Source organism: Anopheles gambiae, chromosome 2 (assembly GCF_943734735.2).
Source record: "Anopheles gambiae chromosome 2, idAnoGambNW_F1_1, whole genome shotgun sequence".
NCBI lineage: Eukaryota > Metazoa > Arthropoda > Insecta > Diptera > Culicidae > Anopheles > Anopheles gambiae.
The window spans coordinates 21,580,550-21,602,458 of NC_064601.1; the positions used below are offsets into that span (position 1 = coordinate 21,580,550).

At 48.7% G+C, this 21,909-nt stretch overlaps 7 protein-coding genes across 7 annotated transcripts; 4 read left to right on the forward strand and 3 right to left on the reverse strand.

Moving 5' to 3' along the window:
- Positions 1-19: 19 nt before the first annotated feature.
- On the forward strand, positions 20-2,684 carry LOC1273485 (probable cleavage and polyadenylation specificity factor subunit 2). Its single transcript, XM_061648344.1, has 2 exons — positions 20-329; positions 397-2,684. The coding sequence occupies exons 1-2, from the start codon at positions 181-183 to the stop codon at positions 2,618-2,620; spliced, it is 2,373 nt and encodes a 790-aa protein (XP_061504328.1). The 5' UTR covers positions 20-180; the 3' UTR covers positions 2,621-2,684.
- On the reverse strand, positions 2,592-5,033 carry LOC1273484 (uncharacterized). Its single transcript, XM_312463.5, has 5 exons — positions 4,668-5,033; positions 4,352-4,592; positions 3,356-4,258; positions 2,984-3,266; positions 2,592-2,898 (listed from the first exon to the last, which is right to left on the reverse strand). The coding sequence occupies exons 1-5, from the start codon at positions 4,767-4,769 to the stop codon at positions 2,763-2,765; spliced, it is 1,665 nt and encodes a 554-aa protein (XP_312463.4). The 5' UTR covers positions 4,770-5,033; the 3' UTR covers positions 2,592-2,762.
- On the forward strand, positions 5,009-9,585 carry LOC1273483 (claspin). The gene is made up of 6 exons (XM_061648343.1): positions 5,009-5,834; positions 5,912-6,070; positions 6,136-7,609; positions 7,674-9,031; positions 9,120-9,269; positions 9,368-9,585. The coding sequence occupies exons 1-6, from the start codon at positions 5,217-5,219 to the stop codon at positions 9,485-9,487; spliced, it is 3,879 nt and encodes a 1,292-aa protein (XP_061504327.1). The 5' UTR covers positions 5,009-5,216; the 3' UTR covers positions 9,488-9,585.
- A 46-nt stretch (positions 9,586-9,631) lies between these two features.
- LOC1273482 (single-stranded DNA-binding protein, mitochondrial) lies at positions 9,632-10,507 on the forward strand. The gene is made up of 4 exons (XM_312461.4): positions 9,632-9,728; positions 9,798-9,876; positions 10,011-10,119; positions 10,193-10,507. Exons 1-4 carry the CDS (start codon positions 9,714-9,716, stop codon positions 10,404-10,406), a joined length of 417 nt encoding a protein of 138 aa, XP_312461.4. The 5' UTR covers positions 9,632-9,713; the 3' UTR covers positions 10,407-10,507.
- Positions 10,508-10,690: 183 nt separating this feature from the next.
- Positions 10,691-14,000, reverse strand: LOC1273481 (uncharacterized). The gene is made up of 4 exons (XM_312460.6): positions 13,495-14,000; positions 13,191-13,395; positions 11,721-13,118; positions 10,691-11,632 (listed from the first exon to the last, which is right to left on the reverse strand). Exons 1-4 carry the CDS (start codon positions 13,825-13,827, stop codon positions 11,364-11,366), a joined length of 2,205 nt encoding a protein of 734 aa, XP_312460.6. The 5' UTR covers positions 13,828-14,000; the 3' UTR covers positions 10,691-11,363.
- Positions 14,001-17,798: 3,798 nt separating this feature from the next.
- On the forward strand, positions 17,799-18,581 carry LOC1273479 (DNA-binding protein SMUBP-2). Its single transcript, XM_312457.5, has one exon. It carries the CDS (start codon positions 17,916-17,918, stop codon positions 18,459-18,461), a length of 546 nt encoding a protein of 181 aa, XP_312457.5. The 5' UTR covers positions 17,799-17,915; the 3' UTR covers positions 18,462-18,581.
- Positions 18,475-21,906, reverse strand: LOC1273478 (26S proteasome non-ATPase regulatory subunit 2). Its single transcript, XM_563695.4, has 4 exons — positions 21,631-21,906; positions 19,161-21,486; positions 18,971-19,089; positions 18,475-18,896 (listed from the first exon to the last, which is right to left on the reverse strand). Exons 1-4 carry the CDS (start codon positions 21,706-21,708, stop codon positions 18,714-18,716), a joined length of 2,706 nt encoding a protein of 901 aa, XP_563695.2. The 5' UTR covers positions 21,709-21,906; the 3' UTR covers positions 18,475-18,713.
- Positions 21,907-21,909: the final 3 nt, after the last annotated feature.

The following is a 21,909-nucleotide window of genomic DNA, read 5'->3' on the forward strand; positions in this document are numbered from 1 at the left end:
AGAGTTAATCCACTAGCCCTGCAATTTGACACGCACGACAAGCTCCACCAAAACGTCACAACAAAAATCCGCGCGTCCAAAAACAAAAATTTCCTCTGCTCGCACTGCTCGCCGGCAATCAACGAAAGATTTTTACCGAATTTTACCTCGAATGGTGTGTGTAGAAAGTGCTGGCGCAATATGACTTCCATCATCAAGATGCACGCCATATCTGGCGCGATGGATGAGTCGCCCCCGTGCTATATCCTGCAGGTGGACGATGTGCGAATTTTGCTCGACTGCGGCTGGGATGAAAAATTCGACCAGGGATTCATAAAGGAAATCAAAAAGTAATCCCGAAACGTGTGTCTGAAAATTGGGGATCAGTATTGACTAACCTTTCGGACCACTTTCCAGATACGTGCATACGATCGACGCCGTGCTGCTGTCCTACCCCGATGGCAGTCATCTCGGGGCCTTACCGTACCTGGTCGGTAAGCTGGGCCTGAACTGTCCCATCTACGCGACGATTCCAGTATACAAGATGGGGCAAATGTTCATGTACGACATGTTTATGTCGCACTACAACATGCACGATTTCGACCTCTTCTCGCTCGACGACGTGGACGCAGCGTTCGATAAAATTGTCCAGCTAAAGTACAACCAAAGCGTGGCGATGAAGGGCAAAGGATACGGTATCACCATCACACCCCTGCCGGCCGGCCACCTGATCGGTGGCACCATTTGGAAGATTGTGAAGGTGGGCGAGGAGGATATCGTGTATGCGACCGATTTTAATCACAAAAAGGAGCGCCATCTGAACGGTTGCGAGCTGGAGAAGCTGCAGCGGCCCTCGCTGCTGATTACGGACGCGTACAACGCCCGGTACCAGCAGGCACGGCGACGTGCGCGGGACGAAAAGTTCATGACCAACATTCTGCAAACGCTGCGCAACAATGGCAATGTGCTGGTAACGGTCGACACGGCCGGGCGCGTGCTGGAGCTGGCGCACATGCTCGACCAGCTGTGGAAAAACAAAGAGTCCGGACTGATGGCGTACTCCCTGGCGCTGCTGAACAACCAGAGCTACAACGTGGTCGAGTTCGCGAAAAGCCAGATCGAGTGGATGAGCGACAAGCTGATGAAAAGCTTCGAGGGCGCCCGTAACAATCCGTTCACCTTCAAGCATCTGCGCCTGTGCCACACGATGGCCGATCTGGCAAAGGTGCCCAGCCCGAAGGTGGTGCTGGCCAGTTCGCCCGACCTGGAGAGTGGCTTTTCGCGCGAACTCTTCATCCAGTGGGCACCGAACGCGAGCAACAGTATAATCATCACGAGCCGCTCCTCCCCCGGCACGCTGGCACGCGATCTGATCGAGAACGGCGGCAATGGGCGCAAAATCGAGATGGACATACGGCGGCGCGTCGAGCTGGAGGGTGCCGAGCTGGAGGAGTACATGCGGACGGAGGGCGAGAAGCTGAACCGGTCGATCAAGAAGCGCGATCTGGACGAAAGCAGCTCCGATTCGGACGACGAGCTGGAGATGAACGTCATTACCGGCAAGCATGACATTGTCGTGCGCCCGGAAGGCCGCTCGCATACGGGATTTTTCAAGTCGAGCAAAAAGAACTACGCCATGTTTCCCTTCCACGAGGAAAAGATTAAGTACGATGAGTACGGGGAAATTATTCAACCGGACGACTATCGCATGGTCGACCTGGGCCCGGAAACGAACGGGGGCGATGATAATAAGGAAAACGGAGGTATCAAGACGGAGGACATCAAGAAGGAAAAGGAGGACGAGGTGACGGTGCTGGACAAACCGACCAAGTGCGTGCAGTCGCGCAAACCGATCGAAGTGAACGCGCAGGTACAGTTTATCGACTTCGAGGGCCGTTCGGATGGGGAATCGTTGCTGAAAATTCTCTCCCAGCTGCGTCCCCGGCGGGTGGTGGTGGTGCGCGGTTCGCCCGCCAACACGTCCCACATCGCCGAGCACTGCCAGCAAAATATAGGCGCGCGTGTATTCACACCCAATCGTGGTGAGATTATCGACGCCACCACGGAAACGCACATCTATCAGGTACGGTTGACGGAAGCGCTCGTGTCGCAGCTCGAGTTCCAGAAGGGCAAGGATGCCGAGGTGGCCTGGGTGGATGCACAGATCGTGATTCGCAACAAGCGAATAGACACCGTGGCGGAGAAGGACGCAAACGGTGCGGCAAATGGCGGTGGTACCCTGCTATCGGCCAATCCTGTCGTTCCCGGAGCTGGCGGAAACTTGGGCGGTGGTGGTGCTGGTGGTGGTGGCGGTGCCGGCGATACGCAGATGGAGGTGGACGATGTGGATACGATCGACGATAAGATGGACAAACAGATTTTAACGCTAGAGCCTCTGGCACAGGAAGATCTGCCACCACACAATCCGGTGTTCATCAACGAGCTGAAGCTGATCGATTTCAAGCAGATTCTGATGAAAAGCAACATTGCGTCGGAATTTTCGGGCGGAGTGCTGTGGTGCAGCAATGGCACGGTGGCGCTTCGTCGCGTGGACACCGGGCGCGTTACGATCGAGGGTTGCATTTCGGAGGACTATTACAAGATACGGGAACTGCTGTACGAACAGTACGCCATCATTTAATGGGCATAATTAACAGTGCATATGTGTGTGAAATAAAAAGTTCATCCGTCATTACAAAATTCAATTCACTAAGTTTAGAGATTACTTAATCTCCGCTGGTCAAAGATACTTGCTGGTGAGCTGGATAAGAGAGCGCGGCAAACTATCCCGGGATGGCAGCGTTTTGGTCGAATTTCCCCGGAGTCCTGGGGAGCGCCAACTTGGCCATAATCAATCCTTCTCCGATGTCGAAATCATCTTCGTCAAAGAGCTTAACTTCCCAGGGATGTTTGTTGTCGCTGAAACACATAAAAGAAGATGAAGCGTATTGAAAGATACAAATAACAAATCCTGCGCCTCTCGCTGCCATGGTTTTGCGCTCACATAACCAACGCCTTCATCGGTTTGTCCAGAATGGATTTGTACAGCTGATCGATAGCCTCCAGGTGGCACGGTTTGATGCGCTGTATATTGGCGATACGGCAGCACGCTGCCTGGTATGGTAGATACTTAAAGCGATCCTCCCAGCGTCGCACTTCGCTCGACCCAACGGTAGCCGTATTGCCGTAGTCGAAGTAAAACACGTTCACCATATCGTCGAACACGTCGCAAACCGTTGCACGATACCAAATGCCATCGTACTTAGCAATCACCAGTTCACCGAGGGCTGTAATTATAGAAATCGTGTACCGAAATTTCAGTTCAATAAATAACACCTGACCTGCAACGCAATTCCTACGAATCGGACACACTTACAGGGCATTAATTTGAAGGGTTTGAAATTTGCTATCGTTTCTGGATCGTTCATTTCCGCCATCAGCTGCTCGTACTCCTTGTCGTTGCGCTCGTTCCCAATGATGTGCGCGTAAAACTGATCCACATCGACCACGCAGGTAGGAAGCAACTTAATGTAGGTATTTGTCTGCGGCACTTCCATCCGTGCCGGAACGGACACAGTTACCGTGTCCTTGTCGAGCGTCCATCCATCCGGATCCTTCGGCGCATGTCGTAAGCGGCAGTTGCTTCCCTTGAAGCAGCGTTTCGTTTCCGGATCATAGTGCCTGCACAGTCGATCGTCGTCCTTCGGTACGTATCCCAGTACCGCTTTCATCGGATTCGAAGTGCTGAGCGGCATTTCGTCCATTTCCTGCAGTTCCTCGACCGTGAGCGTGTCTCTGCTAATGGCGTACTCTTCGCGCGGAGGTTCAGCATGCTCCACTATCAGAGTATCGTTTTCAACCGCAACCACACTACAGGACACACTGTAGTACAGACTCAGCGGCAATGCGGCTGCCGTATGGCTTACTTGGCACTTGATCGCATACGCCGGCAACTGACACAGGTCGGACGGAAGTTTCGCTTTAGGAAGAAGATCACTGTAGGCAAGTGTTTCGCCCATATCCAGCAAATAGAGCTCTGCCGTGTCACTGCCAGCGGCTGGCATATTGCAAATGGCGCGGTGCCAGACATTATCAAGATATACGGCAAACACCGCACCAGGGGGCGGTGCTTTGGTGAGAAAATCCTTTGGCATTTGTTGCAGTGTCGTTAAACTGTTCCTGATGACATCCTTTCGCGAATCATCCAACGCATAGAAGGTGCCGTCAGCAGGGGACGGAATGTATGTGACAAGCAGCTGTACGTTTTGCCCAGCTTGATCTACATCAGAGAAAAAAAAAGCAAGAACCAAAAATACAATGGTTAACCTCGCATTCGTTTGAGCGCATTCTAAAGAAGCAAAGAGACACCCACAGTCAAGCGTTGGTGCGATGTAGCCGAACGAGGAGTACATATCGGCTGGAAGTGGTTTTTGCGCCGGTTTCGCGTCCAAGACAGAACATTGATCCGCAAACAATCGCTTCCAATCGTTGACGACGATTTGCAATGATTTGCCCATGCTTTGCAGCTTATCGTGGGCTGCCTCGAAGTCCTCTACGAAGGTGTCACGTTTAGTCGACTCAGCACTAAACAGCTGCGACCGGAGCTGCCTTGCCTTTGGAATGGTAACGTAAGCAGCTTGTTAGCATTTTGATGATTGATTCGACGATTATTGCTTCCTCCTACTTACCCGCTCTAGCATTAAACTGGTCAGAGAATTCACGAAAGCCACATGTTTCTCCAAATATTCGTGGGAAACATCCCAAAGCTGCTCATACGTGCCATAAGCCATTGTTGTCTGCACGCTGCTCGTAATCCGCAGGGCAAAATCCACCTGTTTTTTACGATCTTAACGTGTTTCAGCTTCGTCGTACTGCAATGGCGAGCTACCGGAACAATGCATTCGATTGTGCTGTGTCCGTTCGATGAAAGGCTCTTGAGAACAAAAGTGATGATCGCTTGTGTGCTTTGGTTTATCTTTTGTTTACTGACCCGACGTTTGCCAATTCTGTTGAAAACGATTCAACCCGGGCAGGTAAACGGTCTGACTTGATGTGACGTTTCATTTGTGGAAAGGCGGGAAAACTGTTTTGGTACACAGTGGAATAAACAATATTTTGGTTGCGCGTTATTTGCTTTTGGAAAGTGTTATCGTTTTTGTATGTGTGCTTTAAATTGTGTAACAAGGCTATTAGTGGTGTTTGCTTAATTGGCGGATGGTCTAACTATTGCGTCTACCATGGAATACGATTCCGACTCCGAGTTGCACGCAACCGATACATTGCGTTGCGAAAGTGATTCAGAAGAAGATGATCAACGCAAACAGAACAGCAAATTGCCGGTGGAAAAATATGACGAACACGGGGAAAGCGCTAGCAAAGATTCGGAAATGTTGGAAACGGTTAAAGAAAGTGCGATAACTGATGTACCGAAGAATGGTTCATCCGATGAGGAGGATCAAATAGGACATCGTACCGTTAGCACTGGCCGCAAATCGAAGGTTTCTAACATCATTGATAGTGAATCGGACGAAGAACAAGCAACGCCGGAAATCGCGGACAAGGAGGCGACACCGCACTCTGATAATAAGGTACACCTAAATCGCCTGCAGTCCTTGCTTGATTCCGATTCAAGTGAGCAGGAAGTTGCTCCACAGGAAAAGAAAGTAAAACCCCAAACGAAACGGAAGTTGAAAAAATCTGCCAATGAACTGGGAACACTTGCATCATCGGACTCTGAGGGCGAAAGTGAAGTTAAAATTAAGGCAAATGTGAAAGAAAAACGAAAACGTAAAAAAGACACGAAAATCGAGGGATCACCCACCGCAGTTCGCTCTGCTCGGGATATTCTCGCGAGCGTAAGTATACCATTAATCGCTACACAGCATTGAGATTCTTCTTTAACTCATTACCTATCTATTCACTTTTTCCGTAGCTTAACTTATTTTTCGACGATGATGACCTAGAAGGTACAGCACAGGTTGCTGCGAAGTCAAAATATTCACCATCGGCCTTTGCTGAAAAAACGGCCTACTCTTCTTCGGAGGAAGAATCTGCCGAGGGTTTGATAAGAAGCGCAAGATCGGCACGAAAGGTATTTGGACCACAAGCAAAGTAAGCGGACGTAACGATCATCATTCAAGTGTGCTTGCATTACAGATGACGGCTAAACAGGCGATGGAGGACAAGCAGATCATACAAAGTGAGTCACAGCGGATGGCCCGGGAAAAGTACATCGATGTGCCGTACCACCGTACGAAGGTGTTTTCCTTCGAAGAGTTTCGCGCTAGGAAAACGATCTGCAAGCCTGATCCGGCGCGCGATTGTAAAGAGAGTGCCGCCACGGCAAACAAATCGATCCGGATGAACGCAGCACAGCTGGAAGAGTTTGCCCGAAAGCTTGCAGAGCGAGAGTTGGAATCGCAAAACTTTTTTAAATCCGAAAGTGACTCGGCGGAAGAAGCCGAACCGGAAAAGGAAGTTGCAACAGACGGCAAGCCCGACGAACGGCAGGAGAATGTCACAATGCATGATTCGCATGATAAAAACGACCAGGAACACGTGGAACCGAACGATGAAGATCCACCTTCTACTACCGTTGCACCAGCAAACGATCAATCGATCACGTCTGAGAATGGCACGCTTGCAACAGAAACAGATAAACCCATGAGTGAAGAGCAAATGGATCCCATCGATGAAATAGTAAATCGAACGTCCGATAATATGGAGCAGATGATGGCTTCGTTCAGTAGCGGGGCGGAAAAGTCTTCCGTACCGGAAACAGAACCAGTTCAGATTAATTATGATCTGTTTTCGAATGAATCACCTGCCGGCCCATCGTTGACGAGCAAAAAGGCATCGCTACTGGCCAACCTCAAGCTTCCACCGTGCCCAAGGCTTAGTGGTAGTTCCGACATGCTGATCGATCTGGACAGTGGTTCACTGCAACCGAAGGAACCATCCGGGGTTGACATACTCTTCCAGCGGCTGGCAAAGTGTAGCGGCAGTGCGCAAAAGCCGACCACGCCAACGGCCAAAGCCGTCAGCATCTTGAGCACAGAGCATGGTGTGGTAAAGCTGGACACGGTAACACTGTTTTCGTCCGAGGAGCGCCCATTGGTGCACAAGGAACCCATCCCTGGAGCGGCGTATCATAAGCTGAAACAAGTTTTGAAAGAGAAAATAGACAACAACCGCCGAGAGTATATCCGCAAGAGGGAAGCAGAATTTGCTAAAAAGATGGACCTCGAAAAGGCAGAACAGGGCGATGCCGCCATGGACGAAGAGGAAGAGGAAATTGAACTGCTGGATGAGGATGAGGAGGAGGAGGACGAGGTGGACCAGGAAGAAGCAGATGAGGAAGGTACAAAGGCTAATGCGGATGGTCCGCAGATCGGGACACTGTTGGATGATCAAGCGCTGGACGACGACATGTCTGAGGCCGATGAAAGCTCGAGTTCTGACGAGGACGAAGAAGATGACCAGGAGACGGCAGGGGGCAGTAAAAAAGCGGGAAGAATTATAAAAGCATTTGAAGATTCGGATGATGAATTGCAGCCCGCTAACGGGGAACCCAAGAAGCCGCTTGAGAATGCAACAAATGCAACAACGTCTTTCACACTTTCCTCTGAGGGTATGTACATTGATTGTATACTCGTGACTTGTTTTTTAAAAGGACTTTTTTCTATTTTGTATAGGTCTCTCTTTAGTTTCTGAATCTGCCACCAATAACGAGCAGAATGATGAAAGCTTAACACTGCTTTGGAAGAACGACGAAGAGCAGCCCGATCAGCGGGAAGAGGACGAAGAGGAGGATGACTTGATGGCGCTCTGTTCGGGACAATTTGCAACACAGCTGCCAACGCAGAAACAAGCTTCATTTTCACAGGGCGACGATCATGATGGTGCTATCGTAAGCCAGGCAAATCCGAAACCACTGTACACACAGAATCAGGAACCGTTTGGGGACTCTCAACTGATGGAGCTCTGCTCGGGACGATTCGAAACACAGGCGAATGATGAAGATCCTACCTCAGGTGACACAGGGAAACAGGATTCTGCTCCCGACGCCGACCAACAACCAACTGATCACAGTGACATCTGTGTCGGTGGACGTCTTCGGCTAGATTCGTCAGATGAAGAAACGGAACGCGTTGAAAGTGAACCTAAACGTAAAGTGAAAAAGCAAAGAAGAAAGCAAATTAACATCTCCGATGATGAAGATGATGTGACAGAACCCGATAAAACCGCCACGGACGTTGAGAAAGCGGCCGATGCAACTTCCGACGCTGGCGATCAGGAGGAGGAGGGGGAGGAACCCGACGAGGAAGCCGAAGGCGACGAAGATGGTGAACGGTACGTGGATTACGATTCGGAGGAAAATGAGGTGGAAGTTCGACTGACCAAGAAGGAAAAGGAACTGATGAGTGCCAAGTTCCTGGAGAACGAAGCCGAACTGTCGGAATCGGAATGGGGCAGTGCGGATGAGGATGAGAAAGATTTGGACCGGTACGATGTGGAGGTAGCTGACGAGGAACAGTACGATCAGGAAAAATTGCAGCAGGAGCTCGAAAAAATCCACAATCGTCAAATGCTGGATCAGGACGATCGGGAGGTGGAGCAGCTGAAAGAATTCTTCCTCGAGGACGAAGAAAAAGATGGCGTTGGACGGGTGCGGCAGTTCCGGTGGAAGAATGTGGAGAAAACGTTCAGCCTGGATTACGATAAAAACGGCCAGCAGGAGGGCGAGGGGGACGGCGAGGGCGGTGGCAACGGAAGCGATGAGGAGACGGAGCTAAACTGGCGCAAGATGCGTCACGAGCGCAATTTGTTGCTGAAGGAGAAAAACATCGATCTCAGCACGATCGATCTGACCGCCACGACGATGCTGAATCCGGCCGACACTACTGCCGTCGCCGGCGACGAGCAGGAAAACGTGCTTCAAGCGGGTGGAAAGAAACGGATCACAATCATAAAGAAGGGCAGCAGCACCTCATCTGCAGCGGCGATTAAGGACGATAATCCGTTCCTGATCTCTAATTCCTCCATTTTGCAGGTAGGGAGAGAAGGGAAGCTTTTAGTTGTTTTTCTTTCTCCTGAGTATTCATATCTAATTTCATATTTTCCATCCTCTTTTCCCCAAGGGCCACAAAGCATCGTTTCTGTCCCGCGATAAGGAAACGCTGGAGAAGCTGGCGAATTTAATACCGGAATCCGAAGGCGCGACCAGTTCGCTCATAACGGCAAAGGCACGAAACTTCGTGTTCGCTACCCTAAGTCCTGCGGTCGAAAAGGTAAAATCTTGATAGAGAACGGTGGAAGATAGAATTTCAGGGAACTGGCGTATTTACCTACCACTATTGAACCTGCGCTCTATTTCGTTTCCTTGCAGTCTTCCAAGCGATCCCTCGATCAAGAAGGCGTTGAGATGAATTCCAACTCGAAGAAGGCAAAGACTGTGGAGAAACAGTTTGGATCGAAGAAGAAACTATTACTGGAACCTTCAAAATAACATACAATTAAAATCGATTTTAAGTAAACGTTAAGCAATGAAAGTCTGGTGCATAGAATATGAAGCAAGTGAATAAATATTGTTTAAAGAAAAAAAAACAGACATGAAATGCGTTTTCGCTTTTACTGCAAGGGTTATTTTTGATCGCGCAAGAACGGCCGGCATTTTTGACAGAAGGTTTGTTTACTGTGCTATTAGCGCACAAACGCCTCGCGTCCTTTTCAATATGATTTCCTCGACCGTAAGTAAAAGTATTATTAACTCATTTTTTCCACTCAAAGCGATGTTATAACACGTTTTATTTAAATAGATGCTACAGTTCAGCAAGTTCCTGACGCGAACGGGTCTACATCGTGCCTATTGTACAGATCCTACCCGTATCGAGAAGAGTAAGTGGTTTTTGCATCATCAACATTGTACAATCGGAATCGGAATTGTGCGCCGCTTCCTCTAAAAACCGATTCAAGTAGGATGTAAAACACAATTATTTACATTTTCTATTCTATCTTTGTCGCACATCTAGCTGTAAACACTGTCACGCTGCTCGGGCGTGTTGGTGCGGATCCACAACGCCGCGGCAATGATGAGCATCCGGTCGTGATGTTCTCCGTAGCGACACACTCCAACTACAAGTAATGGTTGACTAACAATGCGTAATTGCTAACTATGCCCTGGTACAAACAGCGTTTTATCGTACATTCGCAGATACGAATCGGGCGACTGGATGCAGAAAACGGACTGGCACCGGGTGGTAGTTTTCAAGCCGGGTCTCCGAGATGCCGTGATGTCCTATCTGAAGAAGGGCCAGCGCACGATGGTCACCGGCAAGATAACTTACGGAGAGATAACCGACCAGGAAGGAAAACAACGAGGCACCACCAGCATCATTGCCGACGATGTGATCTTCCTTCAAAATTAAGCACCACACGCGTTCGGTGGTGCGCATTTTGCATTTGCATTTGTTGTGTATAGTGTTTGGTTAGCATTTTGGAAAGAAATAAAGTGTTGCTATGAAATGTACACTAGCGTTTATTACACAAGTTATAAGAAAAAAAGGGGATGTGGATGTGCTGCTGATCCGGAAGGTTTTGTATGAAGGAAACGATCAGTTTCGGTTCACTTTCTTTCTCGATTCTGCCTCAGAGATTGCTCCGCATAATCATTCCTTCTGATCATGTCTTAAAAAAAAATAACAATTCAATTCTAGTAAAAAATCGTTTATTTGAAAATGCGTTTCGCGCACGCTCTGAATTTTGCGCATTCACTTACTCGCTACTAAAAATGCATCTAACTTCGCGATCACACGCGAGAAAGCAATGGTCAGGTGGTGTTCGTGCGTGTGCTTGTGTATTAAGCCCCAAAAATCAGTCTCATTTGCGATCTTGCCAAACGTAGCGAGAGAGGGAGAGAAAGAGAACAGCCTTAATTGCTAACACTTACAAGCTAACAAGCATCAATACAAGAAATAACAGGAAAAATGAAACGTACGTGACAAGTAATCAACGATAAAAAGCATAATTAATGGATGGTTGAAGCAAAAAAAAACCTTACAGCTACGACACAAAAAAATATCTTGGCACGAGATGAAACGACGAGAGCGGCAGTTGATTTTGTTCTGTTATATAGCCTATATTACTAACGATTTGAAATTACACCACTCTTCACAGAACGTGTGGCCAGGATGGCGACACGCTCGCGCACATACACACTTTAGGCTAGCTATTTTCTTGGTCAGTTCATCATGAAAGGGGTCTTACTTTGTATAATGCAGTGCAGGAATCAACGTTACCTTCATGTGCTTTTGAACAACCATGAATGTGGTACATCATATAATATTACTCGCGGTGGCGCGGTGGCCCCGGTTTGCACCTTAATCTCATTTGTTACTGACGGCGGCCGGAATGGGGGCGACATTTTCTTTGGTCGTTGCGTCGGCTGCAACTGGTAAGGCGGTGGGAGCCGCTTTGTACATTACGCTTGAGGTGGCGAACAATTTCTCCATACTGGTGATGACGGGGCGTTTGGCCACCTCGAAGAACAGCTCGTGCGAGTATTTCTTGTGCACCGTGTCGAACGAATATTGCCTCGAGCTCATGCCGTTGTTTAGCAGCACGATCGCATCCGTAAATTGCTCCACCTTGTAACCTGCAACGAGAAGAGATGCAACGTTTGGCATGGGAGATTATAAGTATGCAATTGAACTCCTAATTCCCCCCACCCCCGTCATACGCACTTGAGTAGTATTCCAGTGTTTCGTTCCATCCCGGCTGGTCCAGCATACGGCGAGCGATGAAGAGCGCACCGCAGGCAAGCTTGGAATCGCGCACCAGCACCGTGTTGTAATCCATCAGCCCCGTCTCGAGAATGTAGCGGGCCAGCGTGAGCGTCATCATCGGAATGCGGTTGACGCGAGCGTACCGGCGCAGGAAACGGTAGGACAGTGGAAAGCCGAGATCAAATTCGATGGTACGGAACACGGTGCGCTCCATCTTGAGCAAATCGTTACGATCGTACGCACCGTCGCAGAAGTAAACAAAGTCATCGACCGTCGGGGGCAAACGTTCGTCGTACTTCGAGGCGATCAGCATGCCCGCGATTCCCACGAGCTGCAAGACTTCGTGGCCGATCGTCACACGGGACAGGTAGGTGTCGAGTATTTTAACGGCCAGATAGAGCGTTTCATGGTTCAGCTCGAACGTCTCCTGTATCTCAATCATCCAGTCGACCAGCAGGGCACGCATCCGCTTCGTCAAGTGCTTCTGGCGCACCATGTAGTCCGGAATGTCGTACGCGGGCTCCCGCTCCTGCAGGTAGTCAAATATGTCCTGTGCGTACTCCGACACCTGGTAGATATCGTTCCAGTAGCAAAGATCGTAGTCCTCGACACTTGCCGGCGGCTGTTTGCGCGGCACACCGATCTCGGCAGTGGCGGCCCGGGTTAGGGCAACGTTTTCGGTGATTAGCATTTTCCACGGACCATTCTCATCTTCCACCCGAGCCTTCGTCTTCTTGTCCGGTGCGGCAAGGGAAGCACCGGTCGTCGCCACACGACCAGCGGCCGCAACGGCCTTTCCTTTGTTCGAGATGGTCGCGCCATCATCCAAATTGTCTACCGCCGTCATGTACAGCGTACCACTGTCTTCGAACTCGCTCGACCCGCGGCCGCGCTGCTTAGGCTTTACATCAGCTCGGGCAGCGAGTGGTTTTGCCGCCGGTGGTGCCGGTTCGTTGCGTGGTGCAATCTCCGGCCCAAGTGGATCCACACAGTCCGGCCCAAGCGGGTCTACACAATCCGGCCCAGTACCGGCGGAGGCTGCTGAACCGTCCTCAAAATTATCAACCGCTGTTACGTACAGCGAGTTGTCGCTTGCCTCGAACTCGCTCGACATTCGGCCACGCTTCGGCTTCACCACCACTTCAGCATGCTTGGCCAGGCAGGCATTTGCGGCCTGCTGCGACTTTTTCTGCTCACCATTGCTTGCAGAGTCGTTTGTGGCGATTTCAGCCCCGGTCGCTACTGTTGTCGAGCGCGCTCTTAATACATTTTTCCATGATGCACGATTTGTGACAACAGTCGCAAGGGGTTTCGGTTTAGCAACCAACTCTTCCGCTTTGCGGCTTTGAGCGAGAGCTAAAGCAAACGGAAAGGCGTGTTCGTTCTGTTACCATTTAAGTCGCTTAAGGACGCACATTGCACACTTACCTGACACACCCGCAACGTTTCCGGAGACGGTGTCTGACGACGACGGTACATTCTCTTTGCCCTTCATGACCGAGATGGGTCTGTCTTGTTGTGTCTTTTGATTCACATCGACGGCTTGCTGTTTACGCATAGCGGCGCGCGTCATGATCCTGGGGACGCCATGGATCTTCGGTGGTTTGTTTTTCTTGAAATGTTGCTCGTTTGGCTGTGAAACGTAAGGAGTGGTGATATTTGCATGTAACATTCGAAGACTTTGCATCTCGATCGCGCATCGCTCTAGGGCTGTGGATCACACAAAACATACCTTCCATGTTGGTTTGGCGACGTCCCCGATCAATTTGTTCGACGACATCATCGGCTTGCTCAGAAAGTTGGTCATCTTGCTCTTCAGGACCGATCCGATGGTCGACGCGGTGCCCGTGGTTTCGGCATTGGTCAGATTGCCCAGCGCGAACCGTTTGGCGCCGATTTCCTGCTTCGCTAGGCTCATGTCTGCTTTGCGCTTGGTGCCCGTTTCCACCATTTCGTCTGTACAATTTACTGGATCGTGTGCACTTTTGGTTACGATGCTGTTGGCGTTCAGAGCGCACGCTGTCGATTTTAGGGCGACGGTGTTAAAATTGCTGTTCGAAGCCATCGTCGTCGCGTACTTCGTTCACTTTACGATGCGGTGCGTGCGCGGGCAAATTTTGTGCGTCTCGGCCTATGCCTACAGATCCAGATGGCCGTTACGGGAAGCTTGTTCAAAGGTGCTCGGACAGACAGATGGAGGGAGCGCGATGGCAGGTGCGTACATCACAATACAATTTGACACTGAATTTTGGCGGGTTTAGATAGGAGAGGTAATCCACTGTCGTTACAAATCAAGATGAGTGATACAATAAGGTGTCATAGAACCCATTTTGACAACAGCCATATTTTTTTGGTTTTTGATATCAAAAAGTTTATTTGAATTTTATTTGATCGCTCTCCATAATTAAAAATATTGTACGAATGCCAGTGAAATTCCCATATTTAAGGCAACTGTTGTTATGTCATAAGGGTTTTGAATAGCTGTGATATTGTTCAAGCAAAATAGCTCAAATTATTCATTTTTTTACTTATACACATGGATCCTGTTCCATGTGTATACTCAGTCCGTAATTTCCTTTTAGACAGTCTACAAGGACAGAGAGGGCCCAAGTGATGGTGCTAAGTTGGCGATGAAGTGTTTGCCATTAAGACCAGGATAACGGATTAGCAGACGAAGGCGCCAAACCGTGGGCAGTTTCGGACACTCGTGCCACAAGTCTAGGCCGCCAAGCGGTTGTAGCACCGGTTAAGAAAAAAGTAAGATAAAAATATTACCTAAAAATGATAAAATATAAAACTATTCTGGAAAGGGAAGCAGTAATGGCAGTACAAGGACGAAAAGGGAAAGCAATCGTAGGTATGGCAACACACACCGTGGCGATTCATTAACGACAGTTAATAACCGAGTATGCCCGGAATAAGGCTGTTCCGTTGGAGCAAATTCCTTCAGAACTTACACTTCACCATGGCACCATACAATCGGGCCGTAATAATTAAATATATAAATAAAAAAAATGAACGCCAGTTTTCTTTTTTACCCCTCTTGAGTCTTTATTTTACGTATTGTAGCAATTATAATAAGAACAGGAAATTCGTTTTTGATTGATTTTGTAAATTTTCGTTACTTTTCTTCATTTCTTGATTTTGATTAACATTTAAAATTTCTTAATATTTTTTATCCAACACTCTGCCTTTTCGGTATCGTTCAACAGTTGATTCAATAGAACAAGTTCAGTCTAACCTGCTATAACGAGTACCCCTTATTACGAGTTTTTCGCATAACATGCAAATCTAAATGCTCAATAAATAGCAATATCACTTATGTTCCTGATACATTTTATGGTGCCATTGTGAAAACATGAACACGATCGGATTACATTGAGCATTCTTTTAATTTTGATATTCGCTCAGGCAAATTGGAGTTTTGGTACTAAGAATCGTTTTAAATAAAACTATTACTAGGAGTATAAGTATCGTATAATTGTGTGATGCACAAGAGTGTGGTATATTGCCGAGTGTTTCTTGTGCACTTTTCTGGATCTACTTGCTCATGAAGGCTATAGTTTTCCTTGCCAATTGTTGCCATTTGGATGAATGTAATATGACTTCTTATGTGTTTTACAGGTATGTTGTAGATGTTATACACTCGGTCCTGTATTATTGCATATATCTAAGCGTATAGTCATGCTTGGTGTATATGAGTAAGGCACTGTTTGTATTCAATCTCGTATCGTAATGCAATCGACCACTCGCTCGACTGAACAATATAACTAACATAATGGGATGTAATGGGAATTGAACTCTACAGCACTCTTTGGGGACAGTCAGATTGGAAATTACCATTGGATTTGTTCGAAAAAGGTGCTATAGAGCCCATTTCCCCTTAAGAAACAGTCAAGAAAATGTCTCAAAATTTTCCGAACCTCTGAAAACCTATTAAATGGCTATGTTCAGTAGTGGCTTATAGCAGAACATACTGAGTACACTTGTTTCGCCAAATAAAAAGAAAAAGAAGTAGTTTAACTGTCTCATGATGCTAGTTAATATGTATCATCAAAATTGTTTAAGCTTATCCATGTCGAGCACTTTTAGACCACACCATACGAAGAACCATACCACACCACTAACAAGAACACTGACGGAAAAACACAGGCAAGTATTGTTGGAGGGAATTCTTTGCATATCAGTTATTTCGCGGGCTCGGCTTGGTGAGTAGCGCTCGTCGTGCTGCGTCCGGGCAATAATAAAAGGAAAGTCTTCGTTCTGTTCCGCATCTTTTAGTTCTTGCGTTTCTTCGTTTCTGACGATTTTTATGAATTGTTTTTCCTGGGGAGCCCGCGCAACTAGTGCATCGGTAAGGCTGTCCAGTGTTTGTATACTTTTCTTGCACATATATTGTGCTGCCATGCCCGCATCGATCAGTGCAGGACGTTGGGGATCGCTTATCTGCAAACAAAAAGAATAAAATAATGTAAAATACTTCCCATATAAATCATCAGGATTCAAAATGAAAAGTCTGCTATATATTAATAATATTTTAAAATTAACTATACAGGAATTACTTCTTTGTGACTCAAATTATTGAGTTTGTTTTTTTTTTTAACTCAAATACGTATTAGTTGCACGATTATCTATCGGCCGACATCAAAATTCTAGCTTGGGAACTGTTAAAAATATTAGCAAATAGATACGGAAAAGTAGAATGCAGCATCAATTTATTTATTCAATGCATATGAGTTATTCGTGCGACTTATTAGGCGACAGGCGACAGAAAGTGCTAGCCATACGGTGAAAGTGATGGGAGCAAGTGCATCGGGGATTTGATCAGCCGAGGTTTAAATGGTTTACTAAAAAAGATGTAACAAAAGCTAAACTAATTGAACCAATGCACGCGCTATACAAATACAACAACACACAACATACCAGATACCCCCAAAACTAGTCACACTGGAAATAAACATGGAATCTTACGCATTTTCATTTTCATGACCCGGAAATTGTAAAAAAAATCGTTCAAAAAGGATTACGGACTTCTATTATTCCTTTTTTTCAGAACGCATTGCAATTTCTCTGCTATTTCTGCAAATAAAAGGTAAACAAGAGGCGAAAGTAGTAGCCCAATCCAAAAGAGGCATAATGTGGGAATACAGACAAGATTTTTTTTCCTATGCTGCATACATATTACATCATATTGCATCATCGCACTTACCGGAAACAGACCCACTTTGCACAGCTCCGGCTTATTCTCCGGTTGTCCTGCAATGAAAAAAAGAGTGTAAAGTAGTATTTCCAGCTGCTTTGTGTGTAATGTACTTAGAGAAAACATACCACAGCATTTGGCACTCATGTTGTTTGGTTCCTGAGATAGACAATCCATGTCGATCTTTACATCATTTTCATCGGTGCTCTTCATGTTAAGGACATCATCGTTGGCTGAGAATGTGTTGTTGGCCATAATTATTCGATTATTCATTCTTTTGCAAACTATCAAGTAGGTCCTCCGAAGTGTTGCGCTGCAGCAGAAAATTGTGTCCTGGGATGAGTCACTGCACCACCACTAGCCAACGTTGTGGGCGATGTGAAAAAGTACTTACAGGCACAAAACACAAGGCTAGTTTGAGTTTTGTCTGCTATATTATCCTTGTTATCGTACATTTATTAACTTTTCTAATCCACTTTCAGAATTTACACCGGCAACTGTAGCGGAAGGCAGGAATTGTTGCTACTTGTCCGTGCGGCGTTTCTATTCCGTTTTTTTTTTCGATTGCCAATTTTGACAGCCAGTTAACATGAAGCTACGCTTACACGTACGCAATTGAGTTCTGATCCATCAAGCCTCTAATAAATGATAATTAATGTTTAGTTTTGCTCGTTGATTCTTAGATGCAAAGTAAAAAATAACCGTGGACTATTTTTTCAATTTTATCAATATTTCATTGAAATCGTGCAATTCCTTACGCTATTGTATGGAATTGTACAATTGATAAAAATTGGCTTCACCTCATCATTAGCAAGGTGTAGCCGAGCCTTTAGTGGAGCAGCTGGAAATGACAAGATAAAATATAAATAACAACAAAACGCCCGTTCTTTTCCTCACGCAGCATTGCGCCCTCTAAAAAACCCTCCAACGCTTCTATTGCGTGAGTTGCAAAAATGAGCCAACAGAAACCATCGACAAAATCAACGACCAGGGTCACCGATGCTGAAGAAACCACCGGCCTGGTTTTAAACACGGATCCAAAAGTTGTCACCAAAGCGGCCGAATTGCTTCAACCGATCCGTACGGAAGTGGTGGACAAGAACCTCGACAAGGTGCTGGAGGCGGTGAAGACCGTGGACCTGACGTGCGATTTTAAGGGCTGCAAGCAGAAGACGAACCTCGTCGGGACGGACTGCTCTTTCTGCAAGGATCGGTTCTGCTTCAAGCACAGTCTGCCGGAGATTCATGGCTGCGGCGAGGCGGTCAAACGCAAGGAGCGGGAACTGTTTCTGCACCCCATGACCGGCAAAGCGAAAGCGGAACAGTACGAGAAGCAGAAGGCGCAGGTGCGGCTAACCCAGAAGCTGAAGCAAATGTCACTGGAGCGGAAGCAGAAACCATCGTCCGGGGGGAGCAGCAAAACGGGCGGAAGTACTGCCAGCTCCACCAGGGGTGGCGCTTCCTCTAGCAGAGGGCGGAAGCGAACCAACAACCCATGAAAACGAAATGTGGTACCGTTTCGAAAATCTTTATTTATTACGATCCTAAGTGTATAAGTAAATGTTTCTTTTTTTGTGTAGCAGTAATAAATCGACACGCGCGGGCCGTTTGTAACTGAATGCGTGCTATTCCTTCCCCTGATTGCGTGACAGGATACGGTTACCACACTTCAATGATGACAAGCGGGAGGTTGAAGGGTTTCGCAAAACAGCTGGGAGGGAAACACGGCGGTTGCTAGTCGTCGCTGCTCTTTACGGGACATAGTTGGGATTTTTTCGCAAAATGCAGAACCCTTCCATGATCGGTGTCAAGGAGATGTACTCCTCGGTCGCCAGTTCGGCACGTTCGCCCATGGCCAGAAGTACCGGAGTGGTGTGTGTCTGGAAGCCGGTAATGGTTTTGGGCTTACCCGCCTGTCCGACGACGTCTACGGCCTGTAAAGGAAGTAAGTGCGGGAAACGTTTTATCTTCATCTGTCACAACCCCATATTAGCCCCTTTCTACCTACCATTCCGACACGGACTGGGACGGGGCATGAGTTCAAGTCTTCGGTGAATGTAATTAGCATGCGCGGTTGCATGGCGGTCGTTAGGGTGTACAGCAAGTAGTGCGATTTGCCAAGAATAACTGAAATGAAATGATGTCAGAGTTACGCACATTAGCAATCGTCTTAAATTGGGTTCAACTCTTCGACTTACTGTTCTTCACGTCCAGGAACGAGACAAGTGCCGCCATCAGGCCGGCAACAGCAACCGGGCTCATCAGCTGCCGATCGCTGTGGTACGGGCTGATCGTGAACGTACCCTTGCCCAGATGGGTCAAACCCTGGGCGATGCGCACCATGAACAGGTTGTTCGGGTCCTTGGCGTGATACTGCGCCAGCTGGCGCAGCATCGACGCCAAACGCGCGTTGTTCGTTCCCGCTCCGACCAAACCCATCGCAAAGATGGCATTGTGCGCTACCTCGGCGTCGCTGTCGTGCGAAAATTTGCTCAGCGTGTCCAGTATGTTCAGCTTCGGGTTCGAGACGGAAATCAACCCAAGAGCTAGCGGGACCGCTCGGCGTATGCACGGCTCACAGTAGCGCAGCAGATTTCCGAACGAGCGGAATGCCATTTCGGCACCGATCTCCTCGCCCATCGCAATCAGCGCAATACCGAGCACGGCCACCGCCTGGCATCCAGAGAGATCCTTTTCCTTGTCCTCCTTTTCCTTGTTGTTGGTGTCCTTCGATTCGGACTTCTTGGACGCCGGTTCCTCGCTCGACGAAGCCGACGGTTCGTAATGCTCCGAGCAGAGATGGAGTAGTTGCTGGATTTTCAGCACATTGCCCGTGCCGGCGTATGCGCAGATTTCCACCATGGTGGTGGCCATCGAGCGGAACGGTTCGGCCACTATCTCGAGCGCAGCCGTAACCGCTTCGACCGCCTCCTGCCGGCCAAGGTACACCAGTCCAAGACCGAGCGGCAGGAAGCGAGCGTAGGTGTCCTTCAGATCGGCCTCGCTGCGATCCATAATGATCTGCAGGAGCACCTCCGTCACCTCGCTGTTGCACGAGCCGACAGCAATCATACCGAGCGAGAGGGCCGCAATGCCCATCACCTCCATGTTTGAGCCTGTGCGACGCTCCGAGCTGAACACCGAGCCAATCAGCTCCAGCACCACCGACCGGTTCGAGCCAGCGTACGCCAAACCCAGCCCAAGGATGGCGCCGATGCGCATCGTCGTGTTCTGATGCAGCACGTAGTCCGACAGCAGGGCCAGCGCAGGATCGACCTCATTGCGTACGCCACAGTTTACGATACCGCAGGCCAGCAGTGCGCCCGACTTGATGTAATCCTCGTTCGAGTACAAATACTTGTCAATCGGGGTCAGACCACCGTCCACATCCCACAGCAGTATCAGTCCGAGCGAAGCGGTCGCACTCAGCATACCGTGCTCTTTGTTCTTGTACAGCCACTTGTTGCCGTCCTCCATCAGCAGCTTGTCCTGCCCGAAGCCGGCATTCACGAACCCGTTCACGAAGCTGGCGGCCAGGTTCTGGCGGGCCGAATCGATCTGCGAACCGAACGGGGCGCGCGAGTTGTCCAAGTGCGACTTGTACACGTCTTCGGGCGTCTTGGGCTCCATAATGTCCAGCTCGCGGGCCAGATTGAGGAAATGGTGGTTTAGATGGGAATTGGACATGATCTCGACCAGATCGTCGTAGTCGTTCATTCCCTCCGGCAGCTCGAGGAAAATCTGCTGCCGGCCGAGCATGAACGCCAGCTGCTTCTGTACCGCACTGTCGCCGCACGACATAAAGATTTCCTTGATCAGCTCCGTATCGTTGATCATCATGGCCAGCCGCATCGCCTGCGTGTGCTGGTTGAACTTGCGCGACAGATTCAGCGCACACTTGAGCAGGCTCACGTTCTCCGGCTCGGCCACGTACGGCACGCAGCTCTGCAGATACAGACAGACCCGCGGGTACGCACTCTCGTCCACGTAGTTCTCCAGCAGGTCGAGCCGTTCGATCTCCATCAACAGATCGCACGCTTCCGCCTCCGCGTTATGCGCCATGTTGTACGGGATGATCTGATGGATCAGCTCGATGAGCCGGTTTTTGAACAGATTGTCCGTCGATTCCGGCCAGTTGGCGGCTATCTCGCCGGACAGGTGTCGCACATACTCGTGACCCCACTCACCGAGGCTCTCGGTGCTGTTGTCGCTCAGCAACCGGTACACCAGGCACTCCTTGCCGGTGCCCATCGTCATCGCCAGCACAGAGATGATTTCCGCGCACAGCTTCAGCGTGTTGACGTCCTTCAGCTTGGCCGTCATCTTCTTATGGATCTCCTTCATCGCTTCGTAGTGCGGACGCATAAACTTGAGCGGCTTCGGCACGGACGTCATGGAGGTGGTGGACGCCCGGATCAAGTTTGCCATCGCTTCCAGCGACGGGCGGTACAGCTCCACGTCGGCTTCCTGCAGACGCTCCACCAGCATGTTCAGCTCATCCTGCAGCTGCTTATCTTCGTCCGACTAGATGGAAATGGGACAAAGAGAACACAAAATGCAGACCACGGGCGCAAAACATTGACCACAGGATGACGGGGCAAATTGGTGATGATGGTCGCGTTGTTTTGTTGGAGTCACCCGGTCGGCCTCTCCAGCCACGGCACTTACCAGCTCAGTCTTTTCGTCTTCCTTCTCCTTGCCCTTGCTTTTCACAACGGGCTCTTCAATTTTCTCCGCTGTAGACATGTTACCGTTGGGTTGAGTCTCTTGTTGTTTGCTGAAAATTACACTGAACAATTGTGTGTCGGTCGGTGCTGCTTCCCTTGTTCCGCGGATGATTTTTGTTGAATCACGTACCTGTCAAAATTGAGGTTAGCGAAAGTTTGACAGAAAGGCGCTGCGTTTAGCAACTTGGATAGAAAGTCGAAAAGGGTTCAGCAGAAAACG